Genomic DNA, 21,451 nt, shown 5'->3' with positions numbered 1-21,451 from the left:
CGCGGGGTGAATCTAACCCTTGCCGCGCTACCAGGCTAACAAAAATGGATTTGCTCAACAACTTCAAGTATTGATCCATCCAAATACTAGACATCCTTCCTACTTTTTCACCACAAATCGCGCCCCGACGCTCTTTGTCTCCAGCATCAAGCACTTTTCCTCTTTCCCTCAGTCGACCTTGTCCTCGATCTCGGTCGATAGATTTTAGCAATATGTCGGAAATTCCCAAGAAACAAAATCTCCAAACCGCCCCGTGAGTTTTACGACCCCTCACCAGTGCCACGAACGCAAGCCAAAACTAACAGTCAACTGCAGAACTCCTCAAAATACTCCCGCCAACAATGCTCCCATCTCATCACACGCCCAGCAGCCTGGCGTAGGCACAATCAAAGAAGGTATGTAAATCACTTTTGCCCCTCACCGGTTCATGTCATTCGCTAACTATTCAAATAGAGGAGTTTGACCGCGCCGCCGCCGCCTCAATTTTTGCCCAAAACCCAAAGCTCGTCCAAATGATCCAAGGAAAGCTTGGTTCACTCGTTGGCAGATCCTCCGGATACGTCGAATCGCTTCCAGCCCCAGTCCGCCGCCGTGTCGCAGGCCTGAAAGGTGTGCAAAAGGAGCACTCAAAACTTGAGGCCGAATTCCAGGAGGAGGTGCTCGAATTAGAAAAGAAGTACTTCGCAAAATTCACCCCACTCTACCAGAAGCGTGCTCAGATCGTCAATGGTGCTGCTGAGCCAACCGCAGAGGAGATTAAGGCGGGCGAAGAGGATGAGGAGCCAAGCGAGTCGGATCCAGCTGAGAAAGAAGAGGAGTCTGCTGTTGATGTCAAGGGTATTCCAGAATTCTGGCTTTCCGCCATGAAGAACCAAGTTTCCCTTGCGGAGATGATCACTGATAGAGATGAGGCCGCCCTGAAAGACCTTGTCGACGTTCAGATGGAGTATCTCGATAAGCCTGGCTTCCGTTTGATCTTCCAATTTGGTGAGAACGAGTTCTTCACGAACAAGACCATCACAAAGACCTACTTCTACCAAAATGAGAGTGGTTATGGAGGAGACTTTATTTACGACCACGCGGAGGGTTCTAAGATTGATTGGAAAGCTGGCAAGGACTTGACAGTTCGCGTTGAGAGCAAGAAACAGCGCAACAAGAGTAGGCAAAACTTCACCTACTTAAAGATTTACTTGACTAATGTTTTCCGGCAGACACCAAGCAGACTCGTGTGGTCAAGAAGACTGTGCCAACAGAGTCATTTTTCAACTTCTTCTCGCCACCGAAAGCACCAACTGAGGAGGACGACGATGATGCAGCAAGCGATATTGAGGAGCGTCTCGAGCTTGATTACCAACTTGGCGAGGATATTAAGGAAAAGCTTATTCCTCGTGCCATTGATTGGTTCACTGGTGAGGCTCTTCAATTTGAAGAACTCGATGATGATGAACTCGATGAGAACGATTTCGAAGACGATGATGACGATGATGAGGACGAGAGCGAAGATCACGATGACGAAGAGGAGTCTGAGGACGATGTAAGATTCGATGTTCCCCAGACATAGGAGTTGACTGACCTCTATTAGGATGATGCAGCGAAACCAAAGCAAGAGGCCGCTGAGTGCAAGCAAAGCTAGGGCGCCAATTTGTAGTTCGTGGATTACCGACCGACCTCTGACTATCCCGTCTTATCGCGGGTCTTGCCTCACACGCAACACAACCATCCAGCACGTCAATGATGCGGGACATTTAATTTGAAGAAATGTTTACGGACTTGCATAGGTGTTATCTGCTAGCATGATGGATGGATGACCGATCTCTCTTTTCCTTGTTCTAGACTAATCTGCTTTCCGAAGCCTCAGTGCTGTTCTCTTGTGGTTGTTACTGCATTTTTACATACATGCAAATATCGTATAGGCGTTCTCCGTAGATGTTAAATCGAAAAGCGTTGGCAAACCCACATGAGAGCTAAGATTCCGTGATCTTTCTTAATAGGAAAATTAAATGAGACTACATAACCATGATTCCGAGTTGCTAATCATATTTCATATATTTTGACCTGGCCTGGCAGTGAACATCAAGTTCTGTGTGGATGTGGGGGTTTAAATCGGTCTCCGATGAATCCGCAGGGTGAGGCTGGTGGCCCCGTGCTTCGGTGTGGTTTTAAAGTCTTCGCCTGACCTGACGCCATCATCTAAGACGCGAAGAAATCTTCAAGCAGGAACTGACTCATTATTCACATACAAATTTCCCATTTCCAATACAACAAACGTGCAATAATTATGGCTACGCAGGAGAATGAGATCGCTCTCTCAACGAAGTTTGCTAACATGTCGATACCGCCGCAAATGAGTGTCTCTACCTCCCCAACTGCGACTTTTCAAACTCCACCAGGCGGATTTGGGAGTCTCACTCGCACGAACACCGTTCCTAAATTGCTGAAGCCTTTCAACACCACGGATATCAAAATTCTGCTTCTAGAAAACGTCAACCAGAGCGGAAAGGACATTCTCTCCGGGCAGGGTTACCAAGTCGAATCTGTGAAAAGCTCGTTGCCAGAAGATCAATTGATCGAAAAGATCCGGTAGGTCGCGGGGCAAACATCACCCCTCCATAGCCAAAATTTTGTATCACGTTTTACTAACTACACCACCCAAAGCGACGTTCACGTCATCGGAATCAGATCAAAAACAAAACTCACCGAGAAAGTTCTTCGTGAGGCAAAAAACTTGATTGTCGTCGGTTGTTTCTGCATTGGAACCAACCAGGTCAATCTCAATTATGCTGCAAAGCAAGGAATTGCAGTGTTCAATAGTCCATTCGCAAACTCAAGGAGTGTTGCGGAATTGGTAATTGGTGAAATTATCGTGCTCGCCAGACAACTTGGTGATCGTTCAAACGAGTTGCACAATGGTATCTGGAATAAAGTGAGCGCAAAATGTTGGGAAATCAGGGGCAAAACCTTAGGTCAGTCCTCGCACCCTGGTTGCTAGATTATCGAATGCTAGGTATTGACTTCCTAAAGGTATTGTTGGTTACGGACATATCGGATCGCAACTTTCGGTCCTTGCCGAGTCAATGGGCATGAGCGTCGTTTACTATGATGTTGTCAACCTCATGGCAATGGGAACTTCGACTCAGGTCCCTACACTCAATGACCTCTTGAACAAGGCAGACTTCGTTACCTTACATGTTCCTGAATTGCCAGAAACGGAAAACATGATTGGAGCTGCGCAGTTTGAACAGATGAAGAAAGGAAGTTACTTAATCAATGCCAGTCGAGGTTCAGTTGTGGATATTCCAGCGCTGATCAACGCTTCTCGCAACGGCATTATTGCTGGAGCGGCTCTCGATGTTTATCCAAACGAACCAGGAGGAAACGGGGATTACTTCAACAACAGCTTAAATTCGTGGGGCGAGGATCTTCGCAGTCTCAAGAATGTAATTCTGTCACCACATATTGGTGGAAGTACTGAGGAGGCACAAAGTGCAATTGGTGTAGAAGGTAAGCCACTTGATGCAATTTTCGATATTGTAGTCTAACAGTTGATAGTTGCTGGAGCTCTTGTCAGGTACATTAACTCTGGTGTGACTTTAGGCGCTGTCAACTTTCCTGAGGTCAATCTTCGCTCTCTCACATTAGATGAGTCGAATCACGCTAGGGTGAGTCAGGCCATGGACTCAAAGCGGAGTAAAACTGACCGTTTTAGGTTATTTACATTCATCAAAATGTTCCTGGTGTTTTGAGAAAAGGTAAGCACTTTGTAAGAGCGCTTATTATAATGTCTCTAATAAAAACCAGTCAACGAGATTCTCGGTGACCATAACGTGGACAAGCAGACTACGGATAGTAAGGGAGATGTGAGTTTGAACCTATTATCAATCAATTTTTTTTTCCAGAGCTAACAAGCACAGGTTGCTTATCTCATGGCCGACGTCAGCGATGTCCGTACCAGTGATTTGAAAGATATTTCTGATGCACTGGAAGGCTTGAGTTGTAAGTGTTTTCGGCCCTCGTTCTGGTTTCTCCAGCTGATATTTGTTTAGCGAAAATTGCTGTTCGTATCCTTTATTAAGTCTAAAGTGGTGTATCTTGGGAATGAGTATATGGATGGCTGCATTCAACAGGAGCAGGTAGGCGTCATTGGAAAATGTTCATAAAACCCTTCAACACACAGGGGTTGTCTGATAGAGACCTTCATTATTAATTTAGGCGTATAAAAAGTATGCGCTTTCTACACATAAGCTCTGTTTAATGTAGTCTTCCTTCACGGACGATGTATTGAAACCTAGTAGATCGTCGCTAAAGGGGTTCCGAATCTTATTTCCGACGCTTTTGAAATCAATCTACAGATGCTTTTTATCTGAGGCAAGAGACCCACAATTTACATGTGTACCCACTGTTTCTGTCTCTTCGCTGGCATAGAGATGTCACAAACCGCGGAGCCAAGGTAAAACTTACATATCATCGACAGTATAGTATTTCGTGAATCATGATGCGTATCGAAGGTATAGGAAAGGGCTGTGGAGGTTTAATCTCTGACACTTTCTCTATTTCACTCTAACAAGTAACCGCCCGTGCGGAAGGAGGTGTGGTGTATATGGCATATGCAGGGGACAGCAATGGGAGCGAGCTTAACGTAGCGTACCGGTTCTACAACTTCGATTTAATATAGACTACAAAGTAAGCTATATCAGTACTTGTAGTTGTGATTTGCTTCGATTCACATTGCTATGTTCTTGGTATCATCAGTGGAGATTGCTTTCGCTACTAGGCATTTGAGTACTCTAGGATCAAGACAATCAATCATATGGCTTGAATTCGGGAATGGTTGACAGCAATTGCTTTTAACGGTGACAAGTCCGCTTGTTGATTTAGACAGAGATGACTTTCCAGTCTGACATAGACGAGTGATACCTGAGGTAAGAAATACGTGAGATCTTGAAAAGTGTACGTACCTTTCGTACCAAGTAGGTACTCCTGAACCGATTTCGTCGTCGAGAAGAACTTGAGCTAGGTCAATCCGTCGAGACTTAGTGGCATCTTCACAACTAGGAATGCATTCAATAGCGCAGCTTTCATCCGAAGCTTGAGCCTAAACATGACGCCTTTCACTTAGTACAGCATCCGATCTGTCTGCTACTACTGTACAAGTACGGGGTAGTGCTCCAGCGCTCACGTGAAGCTGCTCACCCTGAGACTCAATTGGAGATTGGAAGCCAAATAGTAGTCTTGGAACGAGGGGACTATAGTATTTGAAGAGAGCTTTGAAGCTTTTCAAAGGAATCCCAGCAGGGTAAAAAGCAATGAACGAAGGGGAACAGTGCCGCTTTTCTTCCGTTGACAGTTGACTTTTGAAACGTTCACCAAGCGCTCAAGGCGGTGAGCGGAAACCAAGTCTCATCCCTTCTACGTGAGTCGGCAGTCAGGGAGAGTAAGTATGAATGAAGATAATTGCATATGTCTGGACATTCATCGCATGAAATCGTGTTCAAAAAGTCACCATCGCAGTAATACAATTTTCCTACTCCATGGAAATCGACTGCTTCTCCGCAACCACCCAGGGACTCCCCCAGCAATAGGATTGTTTTCACCCAGAACCAGAATCTCCAGCCCCTGAACTCGGCCTGCAGCAACTCCTTAGCTGCGTGGAAACGCTAGTACCACCCCAACCGGCCGACCCCTGCGCCTGGTGCATCGCGAACCTGCAATTATTCTGCACTCCTGCACCGACACAACTCCTGATTGTCTTCAATGAACCTCTGTTCTATCAACCTGCAAAGCCCACGAGCATTCTGCAGTGGCCCAGCTTCGTCTTAGAACTTCGTCTCTTTTCTGTTCAGCACCGCGTTTCTACGGCTCTTCACTCATTCATGCCGATACTAGCTTCACGGTCTCACGCAGATTATTTGGAACGAAGTTGAAGGACGGGGAGGAGTAATCGACGAGGATTCGGACATCTGCCATCATGGCGCACAGTTACGATGTTGGAACAAAGGCCTGGCAACCAGATGCCACAGAAGGATGGGTTGCTTCAGAGGTGACATCGAAGACCAGTGATGGGACTAAGGTCTCCCTGGTCTTCGCTCTCGCAAACGGAGAGGTCAGTTATGATGTTACCACGTCCACATCTTCATGAGCATGCTCTAACTATACCCGCTTGCAGACCAAGACGATAGAAACGACCGAAGATGCCCTTGCTTCAGATGACCAGTCGAAGCTCCCACCTCTAATGAACCCTACGATGCTCGAAGCCAGCGACGATTTAACCAACTTATCTCATCTCAATGAGCCTGCTGGTAAGAGAAGAGACCTGCTTAAAGTCGGGATATAGGAAAATGCTGACAGGGGAAACAGTATTGCAAGCTATAAAGCTTCGGTACTCACAGAAGGAAATATACACATACAGTGGGATCGTTCTGATCGCGACAAATCCCTTTGCCAGAGTGGATTCCCTATATGTCCCTGGTATGGTGCAAGTTTATGCAGGCAAGCAGAGGGCTACGCAAGCCCCCCATCTCTTCGCTATTGCAGAAGAAGCCTTCGCGTGAGTGCTCCAAAACTTGTCAAGACAACCTCTAATCCGCTACAGTGATATGCTACGGAGCGGTAAGAACCAAACGGTTGTGGTCTCTGGAGAATCTGGTGCCGGAAAGACAGTCAGTGCGAAATACATTATGAGATATTTCGCAACAAGAGAATCGCCGGACCAAACTGGGACTCGGACGAAACGGGGATCAGATCAGATGAGCGAAACGGAGGAGCAAATTCTGGCAACGAATCCCATCATGGAATCTTTCGGTAATGCAAAGACGACACGAAACGACAATTCTTCACGATTTGGAAAATATATTGAAATTATGTTTGATGAGAAAACCCAGATTATTGGCGCTAAGATCCGGGTCTATCTCCTGGAACGTTCAAGACTGGTTTTCCAGCCGCTGAAAGAGCGGAATTACCACATTTTCTACCAGTTATGTGCAGGTGTCACAGATGAGGAACGTCAGGCACTTAAACTTTTACCCGTAGAACAGTTCGATTATCTGAATCAGGGTAGCGCACCGGTCATTAGCGGAGTCGACGATAAGAAGGAATTCGAAGACTTGAAGAAGGCTTTCCAAGTTATTGGCGTCGACAAGGATCAACAATCCGAGATATGGAAGCTGCTTGCTGCACTTCTGCACCTTGGGAATGTGAAGATAACCGCTTCACGTACGGATTCAAGCTTGTCAGATACAGAACCATCGTTGCTGAAAGCAGCTGCCATTCTTGGTGTCGACCCCAGCGAGTTTGCGAAGTGGACAGTCAAAAAACAATTGATCACAAGAGGGGAGAAAATCACATCGAATCTCACACAACAGCAAGCTATTGTCGTAAGGGACTCTGTGGCTAAATTCGTCTACTCGAGTCTTTTCGACTGGTTGGTAGAAAACATTAACAAAGCTCTTGCTACGACTGAGGTACTGTCAAAAGTCAAATCATTTATCGGTGTTCTGGATATCTACGGGTTCGAACATTTCGCCAAGAACTCTTTCGAACAATTCTGTATCAACTATGCGAACGAGAAGCTGCAGCAGGAATTCAACGCACACGTCTTCAAGTTGGAACAAGAAGAATATTTGAAGGAGCAGATCGACTGGACGTTCATCGACTTTTCAGACAATCAACCTTGTATCGATCTGATAGAAGGCAAGCTTGGTATTCTGTCCTTACTCGACGAAGAATCAAGGTTGCCCATGGGTTCTGATGAGCAATTTGTCACCAAGCTGCACCATAATTATGCCGCTGACAAGAACAAGTTTTACAAGAAGCCAAGATTCGGGAAATCATCCTTCACTGTATGCCATTATGCTATCGATGTTACTTACGAGTCGGATGGATTCATTGACAAGAATCGTGACACTGTTCCAGACGAACATATGGCAGTACTGAAAGCCTCATCAAATAAGTTTTTGGGACAGGTGTTGGATGCTGCATCAGCCGTCCGTGAAAAAGACTCTGCCTCCGCGTCTTCCAACGCAGTCAAACCTGCCGCCGGACGAAGGATCGGAGTCGCTGTGAATAGGAAGCCAACTCTTGGAGGTATATTCAAATCATCTCTCATTGAGCTGATGCACACGATCAACGGGACCGATGTTCATTACATTCGTTGTATCAAACCTAACGAGAGCAAGGAGTCATGGGTCTTCGAGGGTCCTATGGTCTTGAGTCAGTTGCGAGCCTGTGGTGTTTTAGAAACTGTCAGAATCAGTTGCGCTGGTTACCCTACCAGATGGACGTACGAAGAATTTGCGCTTCGATACTACATGCTAACCCCATCGTCAGCCTGGACGTCAGAGATTCGTGACATGGCTAACAAGATTCTCGTCAAAGCACTTGGAACCAGCAACGGACAAGGGCTGGACAAGTATCAACTTGGTTTAACCAAGATCTTCTTCCGAGCTGGTATGCTTGCCTTCTTGGAAAACCTCCGAACAAACCGCCTGAACGATTGCGCGATTATGATACAGAAAAACCTGAAAGCTAAATATTACCGCCGCAAATACCTGGAAGCTCGTGCCGCTATTTTGAGCGTGCAAACCTTTGCGAGAGCTCACATTGCTCGCAAGCGTGCTCAAGAAACCAGAACAATCAAAGCTGCCACGACAATCCAAAGAGTTTGGCGCGGCCAGAAGCAAAGAAAGGCGTTTCTTATCATCCGCAACAATGTTATTCTTGCGCAAGCAGCTGCCAAGGGTTTCTTACGGCGTCGTCAAATCATGGACACTCGTCTTGGAAATGCTGCTGTTTTAATCCAAAGAGTTTGGAGATCAAGGAGACAAATGAAGAGCTGGAGACAATACAGACGGAAGGTCGTCATCATTCAAAGTTTGTGGAGAGGTAGACAAGCCAGACGTGGATACAAGAAAGTCAGAGAAGAAGCACGTGATCTCAAGCAAATATCCTACAAATTGGAAAACAAGGTCGTGGAACTTACACAGTCTTTGGGCACAATGAAGAGAGAGAACAAGGCGTTAGTAAACCAGGTCGAGAACTACGAGAACCAGATCAAGTCCTGGAAGAACCGGCATAACGCTTTGGAGACTCGATCCAAGGAACTGCAAGGAGAGGCTAATCAAGCGGGTATCACTGCCGCCCGTCTATCGGCAATGGAGGACGAAATGAAGAAATTACAGGTCAACTTCGACGAGTCTGCTGCCAATATCAAACGTCTGCAGGAAGAGGAGAAGGAACTTCGTGAGACCTTGAGAAAATCCACAGAGGAGCTTGAAAGCACCAAGCAAGCAAGTGCTGAGTCAGAGACGGAGAAAAACAACCTCCGGCAACAACTTTTGGATCTACAAGACCAGCTTGAAGCCGCTAAGCGTGCTGTGCCCATTATGCCGATTAATGGTGAGCTTACGAACGGTACTGCAGCTCAACTTCCCTCCAACGGTCTTATCAACTTGGTCTCCTCCAAGAAGCCTAAAAGACGCAGTGCTGGGGCAGAACCTCTGGATAACAGATACAGTGCTGCGTACAACCCACGTCCAGTATCTATGGCTGTCACCGGAAGCAATCTTAACCGCCAAGCTCTTCCTGGTTCCTCTTTCATCCAAGGTGTTGACAATGTGGAACATGAGCTTGAAAACTTGCTCAATGATGAGGATGGTTTGAATGAGGAAGTCACTCTTGGCTTGATTAAGAATCTGAAGATTCCACCACCTACTACTACCCCTCCACCGACTGACAAAGAGGTTCTTTTCCCATCCTACCTTATCAACTTGGTTACCTCCGAGATGTGGAATAATGGATTTGTCAAAGAGTCGGAACGTTTCCTTGCAAATGTTATGCAGTCGATTCAACACGAGGTCATGCAACATGACGGGGAAGAGGCGGTTAACCCTGGCGCCTTCTGGCTGTCCAACGTCCATGAGATGCTTTCATTCGTCTTCCTGGCTGAGGATTGGTACGAAGCACAAAAGACTGACAACTTTGAGTACGATCGTTTGCTTGAAATCGTCAAGCACGATCTGGAGAGTCTTGAGTTCAACATTTACCATACATGGATGAAGGTTCTCAAGAAGAAGTTGTCAAAGATGATCATTCCTGCAATCATCGAATCACAGTCCCTTCCCGGTTTCGTTACCAACGAAAGTAACAGATTTCTTGGCAAACTTCTTCAGACAAATTCTGCCCCAGCTTTCAGCATGGACAATCTGCTGAGCTTACTCAACAACGTCTTCAAAGCCATGAAGGCCTACTACCTAGAGGATTCGATCATCACCCAGACAGTAACCGAGTTGCTTAGATTGGTTGGCGTCACTGCCTTCAACGACCTACTCATGCGCAGGAACTTCCTTTCATGGAAGCGTGGTCTTCAAATTAATTATAACATCACTCGAATTGAAGAGTGGTGTAAGAGCCACGATATGCCTGAAGGTACTTTGCAACTGGAGCATCTCATGCAAGCCACCAAGCTGTTGCAGTTGAAAAAAGCCACCCTAAATGATATCGAGATCATTCAAGATATCTGCTGGATGTAAGTAGCAGCACCTATTACCCTTGTGCCCGAGGTCTAACCCCGTGATAGGCTTTCCCCAAATCAAATTCAGAAACTGTTGAATCAATACCTTGTTGCTGATTATGAGCAACCTATCAACGGTGAGATCATGAAAGCTGTAGCTTCCAGGGTAACAGAGAAGGGCGACGTCTTACTTCTCACTGCTGTTGATATGGACGACAGTGGACCATATGAAATTGCTGAGCCTCGTGTCATTACCGCACTGGAGACATACACTCCATCTTGTCAGTCTGTTTCTCTATCTATATATATACTTACTAATCTTATGCTAGGGCTTCAAACGCCACGTTTGAAACGTCTCGCTGAGATTGTTTCCGCCCAAGCTATTGCCCAACAAGAGAAGGGGGATTACTTATTAGACGAAGCGAATGAGATGACCGACGACGAAATGAATGAGGAGAAAGCACTCTATTAACACCTTGCCTTGAGCTCGACCCTGTAATCATACAGGAGCTAATGACACTTCGCTTCTTCCTGTAATATTTTCTCCCTTTACCGCTTGGAGGACTACCAGCCATCATCGGCTGGCTTACCCCTTTTGTATATGGAAAGGATGGATTCAAACTTGTTAGCGATCTTTTGCGAGAAACCATGTTCGACTAGTTATATGCTGGGGGAGTGATCAACACGGAGCATTTAATGCATTTGTAAAATCATTTTCCGTTTTAGTGGCGTTGAGAATCTGTTGCAGCTTTTTTCAGGAAATTGGTCCTAGGATTTTGGGGGTTGAGAAAGCATTTTTCACTAGACCCTATTTTTGTCAATGGCGAGGGATAAAGGAGTTGAAACCACTTTCTTTGAGCATGTGGTGCTTTAACATACTGTTGTAGTATTAATGAACAATGCTTTTATACACAAATGCCATACTATTTTCGACACCTTAAGTGAGCAATGGCAGTTTGATCTTGCTCAGATTTACTAAACGAAATAATTAGCATGTAAAGAAGACAATCTTACAATTTCACCCAGTTTGAGAGCCATAAGGCTGATCTTAAGTCCTAGTTTCTGCCATATAGCGCACTGAAACAGGCTAGAAGGTCAGCTGGAGCTTCCGAGGCTATATGCTCTATCGATAAGCCGATAAGACCATTTTACCCCTGCATAACAATAAAATTTAAGATCGCAACGAGCGCGATTATCACAACGAAAGTCAGCCTCGAACATTGGAATTGAATCGCAATTCTTCCCCTCGTCGAATCTCCTTGATCTTGACACTGGCATAGCGCACAGCGATCATGGCGACCCGAACACAGCCAAACATCATCATAACAGGCACGCCTGGTGTGGGCAAAACAACGCATTGCGAGATGTTGGCGCAGAATACGGGGTTAAAGCATTTAAGTGTGAATGATGTGGTGAAAGAGAGGGAATGTCATGAGGGTTGGGATGAGGAGTTTAAGAGCTGGATTGTAGATGAGGATAAGGTATGTGGTGAGGCGCATTGGGGATTGAAGAAAGAAATGGCTGATTTTAGAGGGTAGTTGCTCGATTCGATAGAAGATGAGGTCAAAGAGGGGGGCTGTATCATTGATTGGCATGCGTGCGATTTGTTTCCGAAGAGTTGGATTGATCTTGTTGTTGTGTTGAGGGTGGGGAGTGAGAAGCTTTATGATCGGTTGAAGGCTAGGTATGCTGATTTCGCTATTATCTTGTTCTTGCTATTATGTTGGTCGGAGTGAGAATTGACTGTTGAAATAGGAACTACCCAGAGGCCAAACTCCAGGAAAATCTCGACTCGGAAATTATGGAGGTTTTACTACAAGAAGCGAGGGACTCATACGACGAGGAAATTGTAATTGAATTGCGAAGTGATACCACAGAGGAGATGGAGGCAAATGTTGAGAGAATTGAGGCGTGGGTGAAGCAGTGGAGGAAAGATAATAGCAACAAAAGCGAAGAATCATAGAATGGGTGGGGAAATCTATGCTCTAATTTATATGATTGGAAAAGTCATACTTCCTCCTTCAACCACGCCTTCAGCTTTTCTAAAGCCTTGAAGCGGTGGGAGATTTTGTTTTTGGCTTCTTTGTCCATTTCGGCATATCTATAAGGAGTTAACGGGGACTGGAAAGGAAAATGGATGGCGGGTACATACGTTTGGCCTTCGTATTCGAAGATGGGATCCCAGCCTATAGATGTCAATCACTGTCGCCAACATCGGAGTACATGGAGTAATAAAATTCACATACCGAAATTTGGTGGACCTCTCGCTGGTACTATCTTGCCCTATATATCGTTAGCACGAATGCTCAAACAGTTTGGAAAAAGCAGCCTCTACATCGGTTCGTCCTTGAAAGATAAGCGGGTCGTGACCTGGTCCCTCGCAGTAGGCAAAAGTACAAACTGCTTGCGCTGACTTGTCTTCGTATGCTACCAGGAGATTATTTAGTCCTTCATGACCGAGAGCTTCTAGAAACCATTTACTGTAGTTCCGTCAATACAATACTCTTCGCTTGTCTTCAGTGGATAACAACTTACATATAAGGTCCAGGCAGTTCCTTCAGCGCATTGAAACATAAACATGTATCTTCCACCAGAACTGGACCTTTAACCTGCGATTCATTAGGATTAGCTTCTCGCTACGTGAAAAAGGTTCCTTTCTCACAGCATCCGCCGCTCTTCGACATTTATCAGCCGAAATCTCCTCAATCGTCCCCTGAATCTCCACCAAATCTAGTTTCTGACTGTGTAAATCGACCACGCCACCGAGGATTGCTTGGACTTCTGTCAGCTTATTCGCATTGCCGGTTATGAAGTTTAGGGTTCTGGGCGCCATTTTCGTTTGTGGTGGGGTGGTTGGTTGGGGTCGAACTTGAGCTGGTGTTGATGAGACTGGGGTAATCTGAGGTTGAGGGATTGGTGGTTGTGATTGGTGGGGGTATTTGAGTGGGTTGTAGACGACGCCGTTACGGCGAAGCAAGATCCTCAAGAAGTAATGCAATTTAAAAGGTACGTAAAGAATATCATGCTGCCAAATATTCTCTTATCAGCTTTAAACAGGTTGCGACATTATCACTGAGTTCTTGGTCGATTTTTGTTGCCGGATATTTTGGAGGTGGATAAACAAACAGAACGCCAACTTCATGCTATAAGATCATCTCGGTGAGCTCGCTTTTGAATAGAGCGTCTTTATTACGAGCACTAATATTTACAGCACAAATCCCTTTCGGAGTCATCAGTAAAGATGGAGGACAACTTTTATACCACCGTCTCAAACCACTCCATTCCCGCGACAAGCAGCTGGGTAGCTAGCACCTGGAAAGCTGCAAGCTCACCTAATGTGGTCCTCGCTCTCGTCCTAGGTCCCTTCATTATTGCTGCTATTACGCGGTATCTTAGTAGCAGACCGTCACCTCAAGTAGGGGAAGAAAAGAGTGCTTGGAAAGTGCCGTACTGGATTCCTTTTATTGGACATGGGTTCAGCTTGTATGTCATGTGAAACAAGTATAGGAAGCTGCTGATTCATGAGTCTAGTTTGTGGGATCCATCTAAGATGCTGAGGGAGGCCAAGTCAGTTCCCCCAATAAGTGTAGGGTGCAAATTTCTTAATATTCTATAGGGAACAGAGTCCTAATGCCATATTCGCTTTACATATGGGAGGGACAACTCATAACATTGGTATGTTCATATATCACCTGTCGCTCGTTAGAAACAGCTCAGGTTCCGTTTAGTAAAATTGCCTCGCTAATCTTTAGCAGTTTCCGAGCCAGATTTAGTGAGGAGGTGATAATACCCCTCAGTTCTATTCCGGCACTATGAGGCTAATACGTTGTAGTGCAATGGCACAGAGAGAATCGACTTTATCATCCCACGATGTTGTATGGAACGTTATACAAAAGGTATGTACATCGTACTGACCGCAGGATATGCTAATATTGATTAGTTTTTTGGCTTTCCAAGTAACAGCAAAGCAAAGTATTTTGCGAACTGGGATGTAAGTCAAATCCACAAGAGATCCTCTACCTGTTCGATGCTAAATACCTAGGAATTGAATACCACGTACAAGTACATGCTGCGTGAGCCATATTTGGGTCAAATGCTCAATACCACCGTCCGAAATATGGAACGTCATATCTGTTCCATGGTTTCCTTCGTCGATACAGATATTGATCTCCAGCCATGGGAGAGGTACGCTGAGGCTAGTTATGTCTCTGACACTGAAACATCTCTGGATCTCATGAAGCTCATGAGAGATGTAATGGGTCATGCTTCTATTCCTGCTATGCATGGGAATGCCTTTTTAGATAAGTACCCTGAAGTTTTGCATGACATCTATGAATTGGACAAAGGTATGCTTTATCTCATCATGGGCTTGCCGGCATGGACGCCTTGGAGTCCCGTCATATCTGCACATAACGCTCGTCGAAGACTTTGGGAAGCCCTCGATGCTCAACAGGTGGCAATGGATGCACAAGCTAAAGGAGAGGATCCTGGTGACGGTTGGGGGGACATGGAAGACGTCAGCCCTTTCACCAGAAATAGAAACGAGATGTACAGAGGTACGTTTAACTCACTTGGAAGTTTGGGTAATTTACTGAACTCTTTTTGCAGACAAGGGATTTGCTATTCGAGAACGTGGAGAACTGCCTGTAATTCAATAATTATGACTCGGTTAGTAGCTGAAACTAACATACTTACAGACTACATGGGCTCTCATAATCAATTCCTCTCTTATAGTCTACTGGCAAATCCTCTACATCCTCGACAACCCCTCCCTACTCGCCGAAATCCGATCCGAAATCGAACCACATATCACAATCCATAAACCCATGTCAATCGGCCGCATCTCTGAGGCTCCTCGCATCACCATCGACCCAGAAGGCTTGACTACCTGCCACGTTCTAAAAGCAACCTACCTCGAATCGCTTCGTCTCAGTGCCCAACCCTGGAGCGTCAGGACGGTAGGTACAGATGTAACGCTCAAAGGCGACAACTCTAACTCCAACTACCTTGTCAAAAAGGGGGAATACGTGACCATGCCTCACGATCTCCACATGAGGGACCCAGCATACTTCTCTGACCCAGCGAAATTCGATCATGAGCGTTTCTTAGTTCGCGATGAAGAAGGCAAGATCACGGGTACGGATATGAAGACCATTCGACCTTATGGTGGGGGACCGAGTTTGTGTAAGGGACGGGTGCTGGCTGAGAGGGAGTGTCTGGCGCTGGTTGCGGGCGTGTTGGCGTATTGGGATTTTGAACCGGATGAGGGGACGAGGTTTAGGATTCCGAAGCAGTTGAAGACTTCGGCGGTTGCGAGACCGGATGGGGATACGAGGGTTAAAGTTCGGAGGAGGAAGTTTGAGTGGGATGAGTAGGGGTTGTGTATGTTGACGAAATTTCATCTGTCTCGCCATTTGTTCTGGATGTTACAAAAGCATTGTGTTGAGATTATTGGAAATCAAGTCTTCGATCTTTGATAGTTTGGTATTAAGTCATTCAACTATCATTGCACGAAATATGTCAGCTGCTCAAACTGGCAAGCTAGAACCAAGGTGTCATGTCTACGAGTAAGAAATTCCGACAAAGTCAAAGGAGAGTTGTCATAAGCCCAAGAAGCCAAGTTACGGCAACAGTAAAAGCTAAATTCAGAATCTACAAATTGCAGCCCCTCGAATCTCGAGTGTTATACAGACTCACAGTCCCAGCCTTTTCGAACCCAATAAGTCACAGAAAACAACAATTTCCTCGGGAAAGAAAATCTATCTCTAATTTCTAACGCACAACTCGACTCCATCCATGCAACAAGGCTTGAAAAATCTGATACTTCAAACCCTCTATGTCTTTAGGGAAATGCCTTATGCACTATTGAGTCATGTTTAGAAGGGATGAGAATAATAAACGGGATTAAAAGTTAGTTTATTGAAAACTTATTCTAGCGAGGTAGAGATGTGAAACGGAAATATTAGTCTTGTAGTCGCTTCGTTCTCTATATTTGGCAATGTCATCTAAGGGATTTAAAATTCTAGAATATCAACGTCTGAAAGAACAGGGGGAGTTTAGCATGTAGCTAAATGGAAGCTTTCAATCGCCTCATAAATAGAGTAGATGCGCTTTGCATCTTCTGTCTCGAACCAGCTTCAAAAGGCAGAGGGTTTCATAGTGAACGTCTTCAGCGCTAACAGGGGTTTTTGGTAATGAGGTATGATTATAAAAGTAGAAATATCTTTTCTTGCATCTAGCGTGTTACAAAAGATCTGTCTATCACTATGTTGCATCCGAACATAGATACGGAATGTCCGACGCTCTTAGTCTCCCCTAACCTCCATATACAGCTTCTAGCCAAATGAACATCCAGAGAGGCTTTTGCCATTCGTTTTAGTTGTGTCATAACTTTGCATTAGCAACTAAGCTAAATTTTTGTACGACCACGAATATCACTCGTTATCTACAGTAGGTTTGTACATGATAGTCGTTACGTACTAGATTACTGTTAGCAAGATTTTCAAGTGGGAAAGACAACATACCTTTCTCCTGTATCTTGTGGTAGCAGAAACGGCAAGAACGTTGTTCTTGATGCTGCTTGTTGCTAGATGGTTGAGAACGGTATGATTGGGCATTGTCAAAACACTGTTGTCGTCCTTCATGGGAGTGGCAGCATTCAGTATTGGTTTGCCTAAGAACCCTGGTAGAGTTGGTGGAGTAGGTAGCTTCTCGATAGCTGCAGCCGCATATTGATAAGCGGCAGATCCTTCTTCCTTGTCAAGATCAACAAGGTATTGGGGTATTTGAGAGGAATAATGGCCGCCAGCCAATGCTGGTTTCGTCTTTACAGGCTTGGGGGCTTCCGACTTCTGGTCACCAGTTTGTTCTGGCTCCTTGTTGAGGGGGTCGTCGAGAGCCTTAACTGGCGTTCCCTTTCCAACGTCGTCTACAGGAACTGATTTTGGTAGGTCATCCGGGCTGACTTCAATGTAGTTGACCAAATTGTTCCCAAAATCCACAGTGGTCGGAAGATGCTTCGAGCATTGCATCACTCCGTCGATAATGAATCTCACATGGTGGGTGCCTGGCCGGACCTGAATAAATGACCGGTAGTGACCAGGTTCTCCAGGGCTGTGGAGAGACTGTTAGTCACAGAGGGCTAATTAGAAGACGATCAGACTTACACTGGATGAAGCCGATGCTTTTTATTCCACTGGAATATCGTGCCTGTGACATAGACCTTCTCGCCTCCTTTGCCTTCCAACCACTCAAGAGTTGTCGGGACAGTGGCCTTGGTCTTGTCTACCCTTAGTTCTTCTGCGTCTTCTTCGTCAATCGTCGTGTTGCTCAGGGCCGATGCACGTCGTGGCAGCGTATCCTGATCGAGTGATTCTGAATCTAATGGAGGAATATCGGTATCTTGAGGTGCAATTATTGGTGAGCCCGGGGTATGAACCTCTTCCTCGATAGGAAGGGGTAGCCTCGGCGGGCGGGTGAGGTGGTACGACATGTCTTGTGGCAAGGGGCCGGAAGGTTCGACTGACTGGGAATACGATCTAAGAGAGGAAGTGTCGAGACTGGGTGCTGGTACGGGCACGTCGACTGGTTTGCTCGGCTGGTCGCGAGTATCGAGTTTCGGATCTGGTCGCGATTGTGGTGCGCCCATCTGCGAGTCGCTACTTTGCTGTGCGGGCGACGGAGAGAGGGGACTCTGGCTGCTTTGGGTGCTCTGGTTCGACTGCGTGAGGTTGAGGGCCGCGGAGGGGATGGTTTGCGACTGGCGCGGGCGATGAGCTGTGGTAGTGACTGTGGTACCGCGTGCTTGAGCCAGCGACGGTTCAGGAGGAGCAGCTCGCTGCGACTGGATCACCCTCCGCGATGGTGCTCGCGGTGATTCATGGCTCGAGGGGGAGAGGGAGCCGGAGGGAGAGGCTGTATGAGAGTGCGGCGCGCGAGTATTTGACGGTGTGTTCCCCATGTTGACTCCACCACGTCTCGTAAGGTTACCGGTCTACCTGACGTGCGGAGCTGGCTATTGTCGCTGTGTGACTTGAATTACATATACTATATGAGCATCATGCCACCCAGGAATCTCTACCGACGGCTGCGACTGTGTTGTGCAACACGGGAACGATAAGAACGAGATGGGTGAGCTGCGTTGGAGGGGACCGGATGCCGCGAGCGAGCTCGTGTACTGCGATGGGAGAAGGGTTCAAAGAACACAGGGCGCGAGGAATTGCAATATACAGGTCTAGCCAAACGGTTTATACCAACGTATATCTATATCGTCCGATGTATGCAATACGGCGTGGGTGCAAGTGGGAAAATGTTTGTTATATTTAAAAGATGTGGGAGCTCGGAGGTGCAACGTCGTCGATGATAATCCAGATCCCCCGCTCCCGCTGAGGGTCTGTGCACTAGTGCAGCTAATGATCCTGGACAGGGGCAATCCGGAGTAGAGACCCTAGAGGGGCACGTTTTGTCATTATCATTGCATCACCTCTCACATTGTTCTATTTTATGTAACGCCCCGAGAAATGGGAGACACGGCTGGCTCTAATGGTCCAATTGTCTTCATGAACTAGCTTAGTAGCTATTCGCGGATCACCATGAGTTGGCCAGCAACAATTTTATCAGTCGCTTCCACCATTTTGTCCCTCGTCCTCCTCCCGGTCAGATTGCTATTTTCCGCGCTGCTGGTCCTTCTGGCGCCCGCTATATATCTAGGAAGATATGTTCTGGCTGCCGCCCTGTTGCCAGTCAAATTATTTGCCAAGTTCGAGGTTGGTGGGCTGCGCATACCAGAATCAGTCGAAATGCTAACCATCGGCAGACTCTCTATATATATCTTGGCGTAGCAGCGATTGTAGGATTGGTCACTGGCGTTATTCTTCATTTCTTCTCGACATTGCTCGTCTCACTGTTCAACCTGACACCAGCAGCTCAAGAGCCACGTCGAACAGCGGCATCAGTGCGCGCCGAACGAGAACAGAAGAAACTCGAAGCGGCTTGGGAATTCTCTACAGCGAAGCAAGAACCGGAGAGTTGGCGAGATGAGGTAGCTTCCAGGAGAAACCAAGCGCAATGGCTTGATATGGATCGTGGGAGACGACGGGAAGAGCCTGGCTTACTTGGCCAGACAATTCTAGAAGAGGAGGATTCTGAGGACGAGTTTTGAGCTGTTATTATTTGGAATAAACACTTCCAAGCCCAAGTCGTAGAATCGCAGAACTCAAGTTCGTGCCGTAATGTTCGATGCCAGCTCAATCTCTCCATTTTACGAATACCTCGTCAGTCCTAAACCGTTGCGTGCATGTGCTTTCCTCCAGTGGCGTTCGAAATCCGGTCTTGTAGGCCAACAGTCCCGCATGCGCAATCATAATTCCGTTGTCAATGCAGAATCGTTCGTCGGTAGCAAACACACTTCCTCCTCGATCCTTTGCCATTAGTCCCATCATCTCCTGAAGTCTCTCATTGCAGCCCACACCACCGACAATCAAGACCTGACGACTTCCAACATGTGCCATAGCTCTTTCAGTAATTTCGACTAACATGGCATAGACTGTCTCCTGTAGGCTGAAACATAAATCTGCTGTGGTCACAATTTCTCCTGTGATCGGATCTCGCTGTTCGGGATTGGCTTTGAGCTCTGCGGCCAGAATATCAATACTTGCTAAGATTCCAGAAAAGGAGCAATCCATTCCCTTGACAGCATATGGTAGATCCAAGAGCACCTTTCCCTTTTTCGCAAGCTGCTCGATGTTGTATCCCGGTGCAGGATCGTTGCTAATTTCTAGAGTTCGCGCAAATCTGTCCAGACAGTTTCCCACCGCAATATCCAACGCTTCTCCAAAAATTCGGTATCGCTGCTCGGCATAGGCAATGACCTGTGTATTGCCTCCACTCACATATAGCACAACTGGGTTCTGTGCGCCTGTGATTTCCCTGCCCATTTCAATGTGTCCAACACAGTGATTAACCCCTACTAGTTCTTTTTGCCATAGCAGTGACAGCATCCTTGCTGCAACAGCAACACTTTGTAAAGGTGCACCCATTCCAGGTCCTTTGGTATAACAAATACAATCAACATCTTTGATTGTGACTTTGGCCTGAGCCATAGCCTGCTTAACCAGCTTGATGACCCATGATCGGTGATGTTTGGCTGTGTCCTTTGGAAGGAACCCTTCTCCAGGTGGGGAAACAAAAGTGTGGCGGATATTGGAGAGAATTATTGCGGCTTTTCCTGGCGATGGATGTGATATGATGCCAACACCGAGCTTATTCGCACTGCCTTCCAGTCCTATGGCGATCATGTTTGCTGGTTGTTGAAGTGATGTATGTTGAGAAGGTGGGATAAAATACCATGGTGGTCGCATAAGGCTTGACCCCCGCCACGATAGACGAGTGGTCAGGGATCCGATAATAAGAATTGTCAACAAGGCCCAGCAGCAGACCTCGTTTGCAACTCAACTTACAAAGAGCAGGCTCGCAACGTTGCTAAAAGCAACCCGGTTTTTAAACAGCGCAACTTCTGTAATTCTTTGCAATCATTCATTGACAAGCAGCTTTCTCTGCAAAAAAAAACTTTTGATCGATCACCTTTCATCACCTTTGTTCAGTTGGACAGTGCTTTCTAGATTACACTATTGACGCGGATTGCTCGGGTTGGTACATGCTCGTACTATTAATGAATTCCACAATCTAACTGCACTCTCAGGCTCCTATTGTGACTTTCGTCATTGTTCTCTCGTTTTCCGATTGTCCTTAAAGTCTAGTTATGACGCGGGTGCACGCTCGGGACGGATTCAGGGAGGGATTTTAGCGAACATAGATTACTCTCGCTTACCTTCGAAAAAGGAGTTCTCTCCAGACCAAAGACAAATCTACGTATACGCGCCCCCAACACCGACGTCGCGCTCTGGCGTGGATAATTCAGTGAACGGTGAAGTACTTGATCGTAGCACC

At 46.4% G+C, this 21,451-nt stretch overlaps 9 protein-coding genes across 9 annotated transcripts; 6 read left to right on the top strand and 3 right to left on the bottom strand.

Moving 5' to 3' along the window:
* Positions 1-212: 212 nt before the first annotated feature.
* GLAREA_07045 (NAP-like protein) lies at positions 213-1,633 on the top strand (the record flags this gene model as incomplete). The annotated part of the gene is made up of 5 exons (XM_008080993.1): positions 213-253; positions 316-395; positions 454-1,158; positions 1,212-1,534; positions 1,583-1,633. The coding sequence occupies 5 exons, from the start codon at positions 213-215 to the stop codon at positions 1,631-1,633; spliced, it is 1,200 nt and encodes a 399-aa protein (XP_008079184.1).
* Positions 1,634-2,278: 645 nt separating this feature from the next.
* Positions 2,279-4,072, top strand: GLAREA_07044 (NAD(P)-binding Rossmann-fold containing protein; the record flags this gene model as incomplete). The annotated part of the gene is made up of 8 exons (XM_008080992.1): positions 2,279-2,580; positions 2,656-2,963; positions 3,022-3,501; positions 3,550-3,659; positions 3,707-3,749; positions 3,799-3,857; positions 3,912-3,993; positions 4,044-4,072. 8 exons carry the CDS (start codon positions 2,279-2,281, stop codon positions 4,070-4,072), a joined length of 1,413 nt encoding a protein of 470 aa, XP_008079183.1.
* A 1,893-nt stretch (positions 4,073-5,965) lies between these two features.
* GLAREA_07043 (P-loop containing nucleoside triphosphate hydrolase) lies at positions 5,966-10,976 on the top strand (the record flags this gene model as incomplete). Its single annotated transcript, XM_008080991.1, has 6 exons — positions 5,966-6,100; positions 6,164-6,296; positions 6,355-6,544; positions 6,590-10,519; positions 10,571-10,785; positions 10,834-10,976. 6 exons carry the CDS (start codon positions 5,966-5,968, stop codon positions 10,974-10,976), a joined length of 4,746 nt encoding a protein of 1,581 aa, XP_008079182.1.
* Positions 10,977-11,796: 820 nt separating this feature from the next.
* On the top strand, positions 11,797-12,467 carry GLAREA_07042 (P-loop containing nucleoside triphosphate hydrolase; the record flags this gene model as incomplete). Its single annotated transcript, XM_008080990.1, has 3 exons — positions 11,797-11,985; positions 12,043-12,188; positions 12,260-12,467. 3 exons carry the CDS (start codon positions 11,797-11,799, stop codon positions 12,465-12,467), a joined length of 543 nt encoding a protein of 180 aa, XP_008079181.1.
* A 44-nt stretch (positions 12,468-12,511) lies between these two features.
* GLAREA_07041 (ITPase-like protein) lies at positions 12,512-13,337 on the bottom strand (the record flags this gene model as incomplete). Its single annotated transcript, XM_008080989.1, has 6 exons — positions 12,512-12,605; positions 12,657-12,690; positions 12,751-12,787; positions 12,840-12,984; positions 13,040-13,113; positions 13,167-13,337. 6 exons carry the CDS (start codon positions 13,335-13,337, stop codon positions 12,512-12,514), a joined length of 555 nt encoding a protein of 184 aa, XP_008079180.1.
* Positions 13,338-13,745: 408 nt separating this feature from the next.
* On the top strand, positions 13,746-15,879 carry GLAREA_07040 (Cytochrome P450; the record flags this gene model as incomplete). The annotated part of the gene is made up of 9 exons (XM_008080988.1): positions 13,746-13,987; positions 14,036-14,071; positions 14,121-14,179; positions 14,260-14,284; positions 14,337-14,400; positions 14,445-14,495; positions 14,547-15,060; positions 15,113-15,150; positions 15,202-15,879. 9 exons carry the CDS (start codon positions 13,746-13,748, stop codon positions 15,877-15,879), a joined length of 1,707 nt encoding a protein of 568 aa, XP_008079179.1.
* Positions 15,880-16,938: 1,059 nt separating this feature from the next.
* GLAREA_07039 (uncharacterized protein) lies at positions 16,939-18,464 on the bottom strand (the record flags this gene model as incomplete). Its single annotated transcript, XM_008080987.1, has 3 exons — positions 16,939-16,983; positions 17,029-17,617; positions 17,671-18,464. The coding sequence occupies 3 exons, from the start codon at positions 18,462-18,464 to the stop codon at positions 16,939-16,941; spliced, it is 1,428 nt and encodes a 475-aa protein (XP_008079178.1).
* A 631-nt stretch (positions 18,465-19,095) lies between these two features.
* On the top strand, positions 19,096-19,664 carry GLAREA_07038 (uncharacterized protein; the record flags this gene model as incomplete). The annotated part of the gene is made up of 2 exons (XM_008080986.1): positions 19,096-19,269; positions 19,320-19,664. The coding sequence occupies 2 exons, from the start codon at positions 19,096-19,098 to the stop codon at positions 19,662-19,664; spliced, it is 519 nt and encodes a 172-aa protein (XP_008079177.1).
* An 85-nt stretch (positions 19,665-19,749) lies between these two features.
* GLAREA_07037 (Actin-like ATPase) lies at positions 19,750-20,799 on the bottom strand (the record flags this gene model as incomplete). The annotated part of the gene is made up of 1 exon (XM_008080985.1): positions 19,750-20,799. The coding sequence occupies one exon, from the start codon at positions 20,797-20,799 to the stop codon at positions 19,750-19,752; it is 1,050 nt and encodes a 349-aa protein (XP_008079176.1).
* Between the last annotated feature and the right edge of the window lie 652 nt (positions 20,800-21,451).

This window comes from Glarea lozoyensis (genome assembly GCF_000409485.1).
Source record: "Glarea lozoyensis ATCC 20868 chromosome Unknown GLAREA14, whole genome shotgun sequence".
Classification (NCBI taxonomy): Eukaryota; Fungi; Ascomycota; class Leotiomycetes; order Helotiales; family Helotiaceae; genus Glarea; species Glarea lozoyensis.
This window is presented reverse-complemented; position numbering and strand designations above follow the sequence as displayed.